Source organism: Mixophyes fleayi, chromosome 10, assembly GCF_038048845.1.
Source record: "Mixophyes fleayi isolate aMixFle1 chromosome 10, aMixFle1.hap1, whole genome shotgun sequence".
NCBI lineage: Eukaryota > Metazoa > Chordata > Amphibia > Anura > Limnodynastidae > Mixophyes > Mixophyes fleayi.
In genome coordinates, this window is record NC_134411.1 from 35929137 (window position 1) to 35946237 (window position 17101).

Sequence of the window (17101 nt, forward strand, 5' to 3'; positions counted from 1 at the left end):
GTCTTGTGAATGTGACCTGGCTGCGTGAAAGCGGCTGTATGTTAGCCGGGTGTATTTTCTACAGGCGCAGAACTGGACTGATCTTTAGCTGCCCACGACTCTGCATAAATACGCTATTTTTACAGAAATTTTTGTTCGGTTTTGCGTCGATTTCGCCCAACATTTGTCAGACTCCGTATCCGTCCTGATATTTACAGGACGTCGTAAATTGGAGAAGGGCGGCAAAAATGGTGCATGGCCTAAATCAATGTTTCCCAAACATAGTCCTCAGGTACCTCTAACAGTGCATGTTTTCCAGATCTCCTTGCTGGAGCACAGGTGTATTCATTACTGACTGACACATTGTAACAGATCCACAGGTGGTATAATTATAATGTGTCAGTCAGTAATGAATACACCTGTGCTCCAGCAAGGAGATCTGGAAAACATGCACTGTTAGGGGTACCTGAGGACTATGTTTGGGAAACACTGGTCTAAATCACTAAACTTATCAGGATAGCCTGAATATACACACGTAACTTTCATTACACTTCTCCTAGTTAGGGGAATACCACCTCTAAACCAAGGGGAGGGCTGGTAAATTTTACCCCGGGGGGCAAGACACCGCTCAGCAGCCTATTAGGAACATTTTAAAGGGACCCAGCCCAAGGTAGCCCACTATGGGACTGGGCCAAGGGGGCAGATGACCCCCGGCCCCCCCAGCCCAGCCTGCCCTTCTCTACCATCTGCCAACTCCCTGTTATTTCCATCTGTCTCCCTGTTATTTCCACATATCCCAATGTTGTTTTAAGTTCAACGTCTCCGAAACAGAGCCCCCCTCAACTCTCACTCCCTGTCCTCACATCTCTCTCCCAGTCCTATCACTATCACCTTCACAATATTGCTAGAATACACCCTTCTGTTACTCAGGGTACAATATAATTCCTAATCCATTCTGTCATCATCTCCCACTTTGACTACTGCAACCTCCTATCTGGTGCACCCCTCACTGCGCTGTCTCCGACAACAACGAAACAGCGGTCTACAGTTAGGAAAAGCGAACCTGTGAGAGACCGCTTAGGAAGAGCAGGGAGAGACCAGGAAAGACGGGAGTGAGGAGGCAGCTGGTGAGAGTAGTAAGAGGTAGAGGTCACTGTAGGGACAGAGGAACAAAGCCTACAGCCGCCACATACACGGAGAGGTCTACTGTAACCACCACCAGGTTCCATCAGACCACCCGGGACGCTGTCTTGAACTGCAGGACGGGACCACCATAAAGCCACCCGGCCAGACATCCAAATAGATCTACTGACTTTGTATCGATGTACATCCAACGCTGCACTAACAGCAAACAAGTCTTGGCCAGGTGAAAACAAGCAACTACTTATCAACATCGTCATTTATCTATATAGCGCCAATCGATTCCATAGCACTTTACAATCGGGAGCCTTATATTTAGCTACTGTGAGGTAAGAGCAATTATATTGCATTGAAGTCTAGGAATGATAATATCTTACACCTCAGCTGAGTAATAGTCCCAAACTTTCTAAAATACCTGTACAATGGGACCCTCTTTCTTTTGCTCCAGGTCTATACAGCATGTTGAGCGTAGAGGGACATCCGCCACAGCTGTATTATCTCTTACATTATCACCTTTTTACACGACTACATGAAATCTGACGTCTTTTGGGTAGTTATGAATATTCATGAGCATTAATGAGTGTGACCGTGTACTGGCAGGAGCACGCTCGGTGAGCTCACGAGAAACACCCTGTGATATCAAAGCTGCCAGCTTTCAGCACATTGGCTGCGAGTGATCACATGAGCTCAGGGTCACAAGGACACAGGGGGAGGAGCTTAGATTTATAGCAGTGTTTTCTCTAATAATGTGTACCAATGGGATGTAGTAATTTCACCGACAGTGAATATGTCAGTGTGTAAGTGTCTACATTCATTCGTAGACCACTGGAAATACAGCCGTAAAATTGGCAGAGAGTCCGACGAAAGACGAACACTAGGTGCTAGATTTACTAAGCTGCGGGTTTGAAAAAGTGGGGATGTTGCCTATAGCAACCAATCAGATTCTAGCTTTCATTTATTTAGTACCTTCTACAAAATGATAGCTAGAATCTGATTGGTTGCTATAGGCAACATCCCCACTTTTTTCAAACCCGCAGCTTAGTGAATCTAGCCCTAGGTCCTGACTGCAGGAGCTCCCGCTACCTAATGAAAAAATGCCTATTTATATCCTGGGGGTTTTCCACGCTGTCAGAGCTTAAGCCACAAGGTTATAAATAGACCTAGCGGCTGGCATTTTTTCATTAGGTAGCGGGAGCTCCTGCAGTCAGGACCTAGTGTTCATTTTGCGATTCCCCGGGCAGCCATGGGTATGCTGGTGCTTGTAGTACTGCAGTAAGTGTCGAAATATTCACCGTCGGTATATCGTACCCCACCCCTATACTTTACTTTGCAGTTCAGAGGTGTTTAATGAAACAAAATAAAGAGAAACTTCATTTACAGTGAACATTTATTTTCTTCATATAAGACAGTGTAAAACAAAACAAAATCGTTTTACAAAAGTAATAAAAACAAAAAACTAAAAACAGGCATTTCAAAAATATTCACTAATCCGTTTATCTCACGGATTAAAATTCAACATAGAAACACAGAATAAAATTATCAAATCAGTAAAAAATAAGATAGCGTTGTAAGAGTCTTCCCTTCATTTTTTAATTTAATAAATCTATTACGGATATTTACACTTTAAGGTGAAGCTATTGATGCCGCAGTGTTCAATGGAAGCGGGCGCATACACGCAGCGGGGGCGGACATTCTGTGCCATGGTGATGTCACTAGTTCCTAGTGAACGGACAGGCTGCCTTCTTAGAAGTACGGGTTCACCTCACAATATGGCCGCCTCCGCTGTGTGCGCGTGGGTGATGGCTCCGCTGCCGTATCTGCATCTGCCATAACAGTCTATGTTTATATATTAGAGCTTATAATACATGGTTCATGGGGATAGGCATTCAATAAACCTATATAGTGTGAACAACAATAGGAGCAGACAGAAAACATACATTTCTCGGTTGAACAGCTGACGATCTAGTGGCTAAACGCCCTGTTGCAACTTTTACTAAACACATTGAGTTATCTTTCTAGTCTCTCGTGTGTTTCACGAACATCTTTATATCATCAAGGCAGCTAAGCTGCTCTGCATAGACAACTGTATCCAATCCACAGAGCTGAGTGGCATCGTGTCTAAGGGCTGTTGGCATAAAGGACTATGGTGGAATGAGGTAAATATCTTGCTGAAAAGCACAGACAAAGGAAACCCGACAGAAAATGTTACGTCTTTCGTGAAAGGTGCAAGAGGTGGCGTAATGAGGGGCGTATGCAAATCAGAAAACTATAGTAATTGGAAAGTAGAAAACCCCCTTAAATATAAAGACGGTAATAACGGCATTCTCTGGCGTGACAGGAGCAATAAAATGCCGGCGGGATATTATACAGAATTTAGAGTATTAATGTGAAATAAAGATAGTCCAGTATCATTTTATTTCCCTGTAATGGTTCATTTTAGAATTTTTGCAATATTTTTTGGCGATTTGCAATGGTTAACAGGCCACTGCAGCCAAAACTAAATGGGGAGGGGGGAGGGGGGGTTATCACACGAATCAGAAAACCCGCTGATTAGCGCATGAGTGAATCTATCCCTAAGTGTTTGCACTAAACGTCTATATTCCTGAACAAGGAGAAAAGCTTTACAGCGAACGTTGGCAGCCAGTGAACAACACATAAAGAGCATTTTAGAATATTCCTGTCATCCACGGCGGAGGCAGACATTTTGTTAGAGGGATTAATATTTCCCGCTCACTAGGAACCAGCACCTCACAAAATATGTCAAGGCCTAATGAACGTTAGTTAGACACTGCCTCAAGGAGGTCATTGGTTCCCAGCAAACGGATAGACCGTATATGGGTACAGCCCACAAAATGGCTGCATCTGGTGCGCGGCTCAACAAGCCCAATGTAAACACACATTAACCAGGTACTGTACACAGATCGCCCCTCACTGGCCCATCAGAAATTACATATAGAGAGTTTAACTAAGAATACAGGTTTCAGAAATTTACACAAAATTAATGGCAGGCACATGATTAAGTACGGGTGAGAGGAACACTCCCAAATTCTGCTGCTAGTCTCCACGCCGCCACATGTAGGCGCTATACACCATGTTTGAAGCAGATAAAGTTGGTTTAAAACGAAATAATTTCAAGTGCAGGACATCTTAATAAATAGACAAAATACTGAATAGCACAATTGTCAGATGAGTGTCACAGTCATCGGGGGAACGCAATTATGTCACATCTATGGTGCTACATGATCTTCCTTTTATATGGATACCAGGAGCTGATACTATACAAGGAGGTCACTAAAACGGTGCCGAGTGATATGAAGCCTAACTGGAAGAAATGATATTTAATGCAGAACATCAGATTTTAAAACAAGGGATTACAGTGCAGCGGTCACCTACACACAGTGATGTCAAACATGAATTGCAGCCATTAATATGCCACCATTAGGGATTGGAGACACCCCTGAAACTAAAAAGTACACCAGTGATGGATTTGGTGAGCCAACACAAAATGGCTGCCTCCATGGCCTGGAGACGCTTTAACCTGTTACTACAGATGTCATTATTTTCGTGAAGATATATAGATTAGATTAACACAACATTGCACTGGCCACTGGGACGATTTGGGAGTTTATCGAAGCCTTAACGTCTATTTGCCATTCATCTTAAGGTATCGCAATCCTAAAAATTCAGCATCAACTATTATTTAAAAATTACCAGTCTCATTCTAGGTCCACAAAGCTCCTCATTTATAGACTGAGGGTTTATGAAAACGGTTCTACCGGAAACGAATTCGCAAGGTGGCACAGCCCACGTCAACCAATCCGAGGTCTGCTCTTCTTGTCTAAACTTTCCCTACACAATGACAGAATCCAATTGGTTGCTTTGGGTAACACCTTAACTGCAGAGTTACCTATAGGACAGTTTACATTAATATCCCCCTGTCATACACATTACACGTGTGTAGTTACAGAACCACACTGTGTTTGAACGCAAGGCACGTAACACATAGGAGTCTAGCCATAAACGTAAAAAATAAAATAAAAATCAGTATCATCGTTCTAAAAAATAATAATAATAAAATGTCATATTAAATAGAAATAATGACCGTTTGTGCACGGCAATTACTCATGCAAATAAACCGTCAATACTATGGACTTCTTCATAAAATGTATTTATCACAAGAGAAAATAAAGCACTTCTGAGAGGTAGGCTTGGGTAAAGCACAATGATTGGCCATTGATTTGCCGAAACCACACCGTGACCACATTTCTCTTCCAATGGGCTCCACAGGATGCCGAAATACGGATGTGGCAACAGAGCCGCATTGAGTCAGAGAGGAGGACCGTGGCTATGTGGTTCATCTCTATCAGTAATGATTCGGAAAGGTCAGTCGTATTTCAAACAATATTTAGACTTGTCTGCTAAACCGACACATAGAATGGTATAATAAGATCACCGGGCGCTACACAGTGAGATCTTCCCTGAGAAATCACCAACATATGGCATCAAAGCCTTTAGAGGCCATTAAAAATCTATTTTTAAATGTGTTCACATAATTAATGCAGCAAATTAATTAACAGAAAGTCTTTGTATCTGCGGGTTATGATCTTACCGAGTGCTGTTCCGTCACCGGCTAGACCGTTTCATGAATTTTACAGCATGCAGTATGTAAACAAAGTCCTTATAGTGGACAGGGTATAGCCCTAGGACAGAACCTAATATATAATCAAAACAAGACATTTTTAACTAAAATTCACTGCATAGTTCAACGATACGAAGATTTCCACAACACAGTAAATAACATTCTATTCCGCAGACACTCGGACGCCTCTATATTTATTTGTTTCCGGATCTTGGAAAGTTCTGCCAAATTTGAACCCATTCGGTGTGATCATCGTCAACGTGAACCACAATCTCTACCAGCATCCGTATGTCGAAGTGCAAATTAAGTGCCGGCAGAGAGAGAAATATTTGTAGAATTAGAGGTGAATAAAACTATTCATACGCATATATTAAAAAGGCTTCACGTGCCTGAATTGTAAATCAATAGAAGCCAAAATCTGAGCCACCATAAGGCTTTAAGTCTAGCAGTTTGTAGGGCGGTCGGAAGACGATCTTGTGTGGCCCCTGGCACACCTCAGGGCCCTTTTACTTTATAATACAGCCCAGCCGACCGGAAAGTGTAGGTAATTCGGTAATGCAGTGTGAGTTATAAGCAGCATCGGGGACTTTGCATGAAACAATAGCCCTATAACTGAAAGTAGCCGTTCGGTAATTTGACTTTCTCTGCAATCTTTACCGCTACACCAATGAGTAATAACATTTACGTGGAGAATGTGGCTTTTTTTTTATATGGCTTGAAGTGTAAAGTGTCCCAAAGTGCAGTTCTGAAGGCGCTACATGACAGCGGAGAGCTGAACCTTCCCCTCGGTGGCGATGACTTCCTTGGCCGTCGCGGCGCAGTTGTCTCTCCCGCTCAGCTTCTGCTTCAGCTTGCACAGCTCGTACTCGTGGAGAATCTTTTGCGTCAAATACTTTTCACGCTTGACCCTGGCCTTCACTTCGGACGGGACGTCGGGAATCATCCAGGCCACAAAGAACTTGACCATGAACACAACATGCTGCAAAAACAACAAAATAAAATACGTAATTCACAATTTGCCAAGTTGTGCCACACGTGGTTTAGAAATAATTTGCCCATTACCTCCTCGATTATAAAGTGGCGATTAAACGGGGACGTGGTTATGTGTTTTGGCAATTAATAATTATCAGCAATGCCATCACGAAAAGTGATGCTCAAGGGCGGTAATGTTATTACTGAGACGGTGGAATGAAAATGTATTGTGTAAAGGTTTACTTGATCTTTTATTGGGGGCAGAGGAACGTGACTTTCGGGGAACCCTAGCAAAAAGTACAAAGTGGTGCTCATTTTACCTCGCTTCGTGCAAGACATCCACAAAAGTCCCAGAGCTAGATTTTTGCCCTACTATATACGTAGAGTAAAGTATGTACAGTCCTTGGGTTAATTAAAAGACGGTACAAACACAGCCCTATATAAAAAGGTCAGAGATTGGATCTCTAGAAGATGACAACTGACCGACATCAGCAGTCGGTCATCTGGTGGAAACGGGGATCTCAGGAAGCGGATATTTGATGGACATCAGCACTTTTACTCACAAGTTGACATCCTTTAGAATGCAGAGACCTAATACTATCCTACTAGTAGAACACTTTATTACAAATCAGTTATTAGATCAGAACCTCAATGGACATCAGGACTGACCTGTTCTTCATCCTTTTTTCAGAGGAACGATCACACCAATTTAAAAGATGTGTCCACAAGAGGCAGACATATCCTTTAACGAATGAAATACATTGTCATGGACAACGATCTTTCCATGTTGATAAAAAATTTAAAAAAATAGCTCGGTAGTCTTTGAACTCTCAGGGACCGGAGGCTCGGTGACCACTCTAACCGGGGCTATAAAATACGGAGGTCGGTTCTACTAATCGGTCACTCGGACATTTCACCCGCCGGGATAGGCGGTGATAACGCCTCAATAGATGAGTTTCCTTGAAGCCGCATAGTCTGTCGAGTTCAATCTAATCTTGTAAGGACTAACGGGGGCTGCACCACTAGAAGCCAAACATTGTGTACGAGGAAAGTATACCTACCTCCATAATGATTATAAAGGCCATCTTGGCAGCTAATATATGCCAGAACTGCATGGTGTGTAAGTATCTCTTCTCGTGGTCCGGAGGATAGCGATAATCTCTGTACCTGGAGGATTGAAGACAAACCGCGTAAGAGGACGATGGATTTCCGGTGGTGCCATAGACTTGGAAGATCTTTAATTGAGGAGCAATTTTTAGCCTATTTATGTAGAAGTTATCTCCCCCATCAGTAATTGCTACCTGATCAATCAATACAGAAGAGGAGGGGCTTGCAAAAGCCCAGACTAGCACCTTTTCAAACTGACATCATATCTCTTAGCTAAAATCTTCAGCTCACAAGTAGGCAGGTTAGACTCTTTAACATAATTTTTTGTTTGTTTTTTTTTACACCTGCAGAAAAGGTTCTGATCATTTTGAAGCAGTCTTACCAATATGTCTATAGGTCACAGGCCTGTCATTAATTGTGAATAATTCATAAACTTCACCCGCTAGTGTCCAAAAGGAACAGATTTTGGAAAGTATAATCAAAATGGTGCACTATTTATCTTTGTATCTAATGATATACATTTAAGGAGCGTATGGTTATCCAACTGCACAAAAGTCTACATTTTTACTGTTAATTTTTTTTTATTTCAGTTCTGTTTTGGAAGCTTTACTCTTTCAGATTCCCAGGTCCATCCGCTCACTGTGCTACAAGATGATTGGCCGATGCATTAACTGCTACTTCAGACAGCCCTGTCTATAGCTCAGAGACTATGGGAGGTCGATACAGCGAGATATAATCAGAGGAGATGAAGCTGCCGTTCAGGGATCTTGTAGATGAACACTTGGCTTGTGCACAGATATTCCAAAGCAATTAATAAAAACCCAGACATATTTAAATCGGGGGAGATTCAATTCAGCTGAGATTTCTTACCGTAAACGGCAGAAATATGCGCATGCGAACACAGAAGCGATGTGCGGCGGAACCTCGCGCTGAGCTGAATCCACCCCATAGTGTTTGAGCTATGTGCCTTGTTGCATGCGGACCCTGCCTGTAAGCCCACGTGTGTAGGCGTGAAAGCCAAATCGCACGATGGAGGTTTCTTCTAAGAATGGGGTAAGATATTTTCTGTGCATTCATTACGGTTTTTTACTGATGGTGACGACCCCTTACAGTCACTAAATTTTATATTTCCCCCAAAATGAAGTACAACCATATGTACAGAAATAAACACTAGACCCTAATATACATATATTTTAGCAATAATAAGTTAAAGAAAAAAAAAACAAACAAGAATAAACCCTGCACTACAGACCTGCAAAGAGTGACGTTCATTTCATTTTCCAACGGCATGCTGATGTCCTTAAAGTCGCTGACGTTAAATTCGGCCAAGCTGCTACTGATGTACCCAGACATGGGGGACTTCTCATTGTCCGAGTAGGCGTAATAGTACACCAGGCGGGGGATCATGTCAGAAGTGAAGGCGACGATAAAAGCCTGAAACAAAAGACAACGGACTGAAAAAATAAATAAATGTGGGTATTAAATTATTTTCTGTAATGCAGCATTGTACCTGTAGGTGTCACTGTTGGAGAAGTTTTTGTTTGCCAGCACCCCCCTGTGTTGGCTCTATATTAAGCATAAGGCTGTAAGCACAGATTATAGGCTCTGGACTAGCGTCCCGTTGGGAGTACTCACGTTCGTCACGACAGACAGAACGGCCATTCCATTCAGGATTTCCTGCCACACCCCGATGCTGTGGGCCTTCGCAGCAAAAGACCGCCTAAACTGCGTGGTCAGCTTCCACGAGTCAACGCGGATCTCCAGGATGTTGTTCAGCAGAGCGAGGAGCGGGGCCAGGGGGAAAGAGGCCACGAAGATTGTGATGAACCCGAACTGAATTACTGTAACAGAACAACAAAGTGCAGGTTAGTCGGTGACTATCACTGTTCTAGGGAATGTAAACTGAAATGCAGCTTAAACACAAGACATGTTTTAGGAGGTCAGTAACGCCTGAGGGTAGAATACATCCTCTACCTGTGCGTTTTACATAATACTTTGACAGAAAAGAACCCTGTGAGTAGGGAATATTTTTTGTTTACAGAGATTTATATATTTTTTTGTAATGGGATACAAAAACTTGATACAAGATTCTTACATATAAAAGAACATTTTGTGAGTTATACAAACAGCAATTTTTTGCCACAGTTTGGCAGGCCTGGATTGGAATTTTTTTTACACCCTTAATCCAAAATTTGCAAAATGAGTTAGTGTTAGGCTGAATGAGAAGGGGGACGATGGGAACAGTTTGCTACGTTTTCTAATTTTCATGCGAAAAAATCCACATAAAAGCAGAAGAGTCTGACTTAGACCTGTCCTAGATACTAGCCGCAGAAGTGTCATCTAGCCACTCATCCAATACGGCCACTTTTTTTTTTTTTTTTTTTGAAGGTTCATTGTGCAACAGTGTTTTCATGTTTAATACTTAAAAAAATATCCTGAGTACCTCCTGTTATTCATGTTGCAACATTAACAAATCCAAAAGTTCCAACAATAAAAATTAAGACAGCAAATTTCAATCCACTGAACACATTATTGATCGCTTCAGTCTGTATTGATGGTCAGGTCCCTTTAAAAAAACGACGGGGTCAAAGGGGACAAAAAGATGGGACTAAGCCACAATGAGGGTGCACAGCATACACACCACAGATAATCATGAAATCCATGAGACAGGGACGTGACTTTCACAGAATGCAATGCAATGTCACCCTGGTATTATGTCACAATGACGCTTGTGGTTTACGTGTCAATCTCTGCTGCGCTGTAGGCCTTACCCCGCTGTAGGCCTTACCCATTTCAAGATACTCATAAAAGAGCCCCAAGGGTCCGAAGACCTGGAGGTTGTAGTCCTGCTCCCACCGGCTGTACAAGTTCTCTGGGCTGTTCGTTGTTTTTCTCCTCCTCCACCAATTGAGTATCCACCTTTAATATAGGACAGTGAAAGTGTTAGGGACAAGGAGGATACTTAAAAACAAGCAGTAAAAAAATTAATTAATTAATAAGCGATTACATTTTTTTCTCAACTTTCCTCTTCCACACATCAATGCCCTCGTCTACCCCTTACTCCACGATACACAACTATAGGTTGTCATTATATGGCCGGCCATGCTCCCCGCTGCCCCTTCTTATGTATAACCTGGGCTGCTGAGCTTGCACTTAATCCACACCCTGGTCCTTTATCCTCCTATCATTTAAATGACCCACTCAATTTGGCAGTTTTACTACAACACAAATTTACTGACCAACAGCTTATTTTCACCATGTTAAAACTCTATACTAAGAGACACAAAGATCTTACTTACGGGACAAAGGCCTCTTGGATGTTTCCCCAGATCTGCTTTCCAGCCATGACGATTGTGAGCTGAGTGGTGAGTTCTATCAGGCAACCAGCCGGATCACACTAAAGTGATAATAATATGAATTAGTGACTTTCATCTAGGTCAGTGTTAGCTAATCTGTGACACTCCCGGTGTTGTGAAACTACAAGTCCCAGCATGCTTTGGCAATATATAGCAGCTTACTGCAGGAAGGGTATGCTGGGACTTGTAGTTTCACAACACCTGAAGTGACACAGGTTAGCCAACACTGATCTAGGTGATGGTTTTGTCTGTACGATTATAAGAGAATATAGCAGAAATCTCCGCTCATTTTTTTCCTCACACGCCAAAGAGGTGCAGAGAAAAATGATCGGAGATTCGTACTGTTATGGCTGGCAATATGCTCAGCCGGACATGGTGGTAATATCCGCTCGCCCCATCGTCAGCAAGTCTCCCGTATTGCGTTTTCACATTTCATTTATCTAGGACAGATGGATCCAATGACAATGTCCCTCCCAACTTGTTGGCAAACACTTTCAGCATCATCAGTCACTAATTATATATTTGTGCAGACATTGGGGGGGGGGGGGGGGGGGGGGGAATGTCACGCGGTCACATGACTCACCTCCTCGTTACGCCAGCGGTTAAACATGTAGGTGTATTCCCCGGGGAACCCCACAAACTTGCCCTTGAAGAAAGCCACGTAGAAACACGAGGAATAGTAATTGACGAACTGAAAGAGGAACATTTTCATGGTGAGACGGTTCTCGTACTCCAGGTGAGTCCTCGGGATTTCTAAAGGAAAAAGATAAATAAAATATACAAAAAAAATAAAATAATATATTATCCATGGACATTGCAACAATAAAAGAAAAGCCTTATATTATTCCATTTACATATCTAAAATATAAAGCCAGTACTAGGAAGCGCTTAAATATTTTATATTTGTAAATGTTGACATTAGCTTCTATGTAAAGAAACATTTTATTACAGAACACTAAATAATACACAAGTAATAATTTCTATAAATGACTAAATAAAATCTGTATAATGTTTGGATGTCATCACTTTAGGGCAGACCTGGTCAACCTGTGGATCTCAAGCTGTTGTAGCACTACAAATCCCAGCATAGCCTGCTATTCTATTATTTGGCAATATTACACAACACCTGGAGAGCTACAGTTAGCACAGACCTGCTCAGTGCCTATTAGGAAGACTTGTGTAATATAAAGGAATAATACACCCCTCTATTGTATATGATTACAGATACTAGAAGTCACCTCCACCTTGATTTATTTAAAAGCACTTGGCCGAGATCCAGGTGCTTTAATATGATCACAGAATGCCTTGGTGACAGAGTTCCGTCACAGAATGCCTTGGTGACAGAGTTCCGTCACAGAATGCCTTGGTGACAGAGTTCCGTCACAGAATGTTTGCAGAGATCTCAATGGGGCAGGGACTGATGTGAGCGAGTTCTCTGTACAGCGCTGCGGAATTAGTGGCGCTATATAAATAAATAAATGACACACACTAACTCCTGGAAGTACAAGCTGCAATCTTTTACCCTCTTACACATTCTGACACACGTGTGGCTAAATCTTAGCGGAAGATAAAATGTAGCAGATGGTTATTAAACCTTCACACGAGTGTAACAGATAATATACGTATGACCTTGTCCTAACATGTGTGAGGCCGCAGACTACAGAGGCCTCCGAGATAGTGACAAATTCCTGGACTTCCACAACTACAGACTGAACATTCCCAATTCTGGAAACTTGTCAATAATGGCCACGAGCTTCTAAATACTTATACTGGGTCCAAACGGGTCCTGCTACCTTCCGACGATGGGGTTACTGCACAAATTGTCCACAAGTTAATAGCCAAATTGGAGGAGATCTTCCTTACATAAATTAACATGCTGATCGTGATGAGATTGATTTCAATAGATGCGTGTATACAGTAGGGAAGTTAGAATTCTGTACAGTGATACGGAATATGCTGGTGCTACATAAACAACATGAACTCTCCTCCCTCAGGAACAATGATCACTTTACAACCACAATTCTGCTCTACAAAGCAGCCTTACAACCATAATATGTGACGTTATCCAAGTTGGTCCGGCTGATCTCGGTAAAGGCTTGCCCAAGTTTTCTCCTTCAGGTGATAGGCTGCTCAGTTAACGGGAAGGAGTTTCAGGACTGCTTATTTAACTATTGCAATTCTTCTGCTTACTGGTCTTCCCCCTAACCAGACTCGCACCCCTACAATCTACTAATCAGCGGCTAGACTGATCTTCCTCACAACTCGTACTGCTACTTCGCTATGTCAGTCCCTACACTGGCTGCCTGTCTGTACATTATCGTATCCAATAGAAGATACCACTACTAACATATTAACATTTCCGTACCAGCATACATCTCTTCATTGGTCTCAATATCTCCCAACTTGACCCTTCCGCCCTGTCAAAAATCTGCATCAACACTGCATCCTAGCCTCCAAACTTCAGTTGTTCTCTGAAAACTCACCTCTTTCAGTAAGCTTATTAAATTCCTCAACCACCCTCTTAACCTCCCTAAAATATTGTCTTTGATGATCCCCATTCTACACGGTTCATGAAAAACTTACAATTATTCTACTTCTATAGTCAAACAACCCTCTGACCAACATCGCTGTGTAATTGATCACACAGTCCACTAAACACTTTTTACCTTTGCAGTTTGGCTGCACCAATCTGAATACGTAGCACTTACCCCTCATGTATCAAACTCCCATTGTCCCATAGATTGTAAGCTTGCAGACAAGGCCCTCTTACCTCTCTGTCTGCATGACACAGTATTGTTTTATTACGGTGTGTGTGTTCCCAATTGTGAAGCCCTACGGAACATGCTGTCGCTATATAAATAAATGTTAATAAGAATTATATTTTTACGTTCATTGTCATTTTCAACGGCAGTACCAGACTCTGTACCCAGGCATCGCTTTCGGCGATCTTACCCATGTCAGTAATCCAGATAGCCACCCGTTCATACAAGAAGTTCAGGATCATGATCATGATGAAGTTCAGACAGGAAGCAGTCACAGAGGTGGCCAACTGCGGGGTGAGTAACCCGCTTATAGGCTCCAGGGTGTGGTTGTTTTCCATAACACTGGCAAACGCGGCATAGACAGCCAGTCGGTACACTATAACCGCGATCATACTGGCTATGATCAGCGCGATCTAGAGAGGACACAAGTCACAACATTATAGTCGGTGCATAGAGAACGTAGCAGATAGAGGAGGATATTAACTAACATTGTGTTACGGGGCAAAAGTGCACTAAAGTGTAGAAACCAGACTGTATAATGTGAATAAATCATTCACGTCAGAAGAAATTCACCTATTGGCTATTGGGAGTCAGTATGAAAAGCTCTGTGTAATATCACTATATATCGGTCCGAGGGACAGTGTGGACACAGCAGGGTGCAGTTTTGGACGGTACAAATTTAAAGATCAATATATCTAGTTCCACTGAAGCAGTTTTCCACCTCCAGATAACTTTAATTAGCTGGTTTGGCAGAGGTCTTCATGCAACCTGAATACAGTGCTGTGCCGAATTCTGTTTTTAGCCAAAGATACTTCATTGCCGGCATGTTACCCTTAATTTCAAGGACTCCCCAATAACTACCTCGCCACACAATCATCATTCATCCTACACTGCCACAAACTCCAAACCACCACCACATGCCACCAAGACCTCACACTTGTTCCAAAAGTCTACCAGATGCCTTCATACCCCGACGTGGTACTAAGTGTTTCCACATGCACTCACTCACAAGCCGATCTCACACGTACGCCAATACTGTGCCACATGCCAGGCAGCCCTCATTACATGGCCTTTAGAACACCCCACATGCCCATCACATACACCCCCCATCACATACACCCTCCTTCCCCCCCATCACATACACCCTCCTTCCCCCCCCATCACATACACCCTCCTTCCCCCCCATCGCATACACCCTCCTTCCCCCCATCGCATACACCCTCCTTCCCCCCATCGCATACACCCTCCTTCCCCCCATCGCACACACCCCTCCCCCATCACATACACCCCCCCCATCACATACACCCCCCCTTCCCCCATCACATACACCCTCCTTCCCCCCATCGCATACACCCTCCTTCCCCCCATCGCATACACCCTCCTTCCCCCCCATCGCACACACCCCTCCCCCATCACATACACCCCCCCCATCACATACACCCCCCCTTCCCCCATCACATACACCCTCCTTACCCCAATCACATACACCCTCCTTCCCCCCATCGCATACACCCTCCTTCCCCCCATCGCATACCCCCCCTCCCATCACACACACCCCTCCCCATCACACACACCCCTCCCATCACATACACCCTCCTTCCCCCCCATCACATACACCCTCCTTCCCCCCCATCACATACACCCTCCTTCCCCCCCATCGCATACCCTCCCTCCCTCCCCATCACACACACCCCTCCCATCACATACACCCTCCTTCCCCCCCATCGCATACACCCCCTTCCCCCCCATCGCATACCCTCCCTCCCTCCCATCACACACACCCCTCCCCCATCACATACACCCCCCCTTCCCCCCATCACATACACCCTCCTTCCCCCCATCACATACACCCCCCCTTCCCCCCATCACATACACCCTCCTTCCCCCCCATCGCATACCCTCCCTCCCTCCCCATCACACACACCCCTCCCATCACATACACCCTCCTTCCCCCCCATCACATACACCCCCTTCCCCCCATCGCATACCCTCCCTCCCTCCCATCACACACACCCCTCCCCCATCACATACACCCCCCCTTCCCCCCATCACATACACCCCCCTCCCCCCCATCACATACACCTCCCCCCTCCCCCCCATCACATACACCTCCCCCCTCCCCCCATCACATACACCTCCCCCCCATCACATACACCTCCCCCCTCCCCCCCATCACATACACCCCCCCCTTCCCCCCATCACATACACCCCCCCCTTCCCCCATCACATACACCCCCCCCTTCCTCCCCATCACATACACCCCCCCCTTCCTCCCCATCATATACACCTCCCTCCCCCCCATCATATACACCTCCCTCCCCCCCATCACACACATAGAAGGAAGAAACAAAAATAAACTAAATAAACATTTTGGTAAGTTGCAAGAAGATCTGTGCAAACCAATAATAAGTCATCTGATGCCGGGTAACCACTATAATAGAAAACAAAATACTTGCACCCCTCCGTGTGATATCAATATCAGATGTAGACCGGTACAATCATACACTCCGCAAATAATTCATCCAAATTAATGTCACTGTTTTGGGATTTATTGAAAAATTACAACAATATTATATTTGGTTAAAATTTGATATCATTTTTAAGCAAACAAACACATTCTAATATATTGTCAAGTGGAATAAAAAAAACACTCCATACTGGCACCCGGGCTAAACAAAAGTCAGATCTTCTGTATTAACTGCAAGGGGTGGGTATACCACCATTGGGGTGGGGTAGAGAGTTATTAGGGGCGTAGTCATCGCAGAGTACTTAAATAATAAAAGGTAAAAAAAAAACAACAGAAGAGAAATCTTCCCGACTGCTTCAAACCAGCATTGCATAATATTAAGGCTTTCATCCTATTAGGCAAGGTGGGCCCTCACCACAGGGGGCCCAATCCTAAGGGCAGCTCCTCACCTCCTGGTCTACAACTTGTTTCCTCTCCCTCCCCAAAATCTTTCTTTCTTGCCCCTAATCCACCCGCAGTGACCTTCACCACACCAGTCGCAGGAGTAAAAGCAGGCGATTGGATGGTCAGTCTACAAGTCTTCCGGGAAAAAATTAGTGCAATGCGTTTCGACCAGAGCCACTGGGGAGGAGTGTAGAATTGTCAACTATCTATTGTTCCTTATATCAAGCAAATATAC

The 17101-nt window shown here is 43.8% G+C and overlaps 1 protein-coding gene across 1 annotated transcript in view; it reads right to left on the reverse strand.

Annotated features, from left to right (window-relative positions):
• Positions 1-2488: 2488 nt before the first annotated feature.
• The window catches only part of ANO5 (anoctamin 5), a 112443-nt gene continuing 97830 nt past the window's right edge, over positions 2489-17101 (reverse strand). Inside the window, exons 16-23 of the mRNA XM_075188686.1 lie at positions 14146-14368; positions 11777-11946; positions 11137-11234; positions 10626-10756; positions 9473-9678; positions 9090-9271; positions 7792-7897; positions 2489-6737 (exon numbers count right to left, since the gene is read on the reverse strand). Of these exons, the coding sequence (XP_075044787.1) occupies positions 6513-6737; positions 7792-7897; positions 9090-9271; positions 9473-9678; positions 10626-10756; positions 11137-11234; positions 11777-11946; positions 14146-14368 (1341 nt within the window). The 3' untranslated portion in view covers positions 2489-6512. The remainder of the gene's footprint in view (positions 6738-7791; positions 7898-9089; positions 9272-9472; positions 9679-10625; positions 10757-11136; positions 11235-11776; positions 11947-14145; positions 14369-17101) is intronic.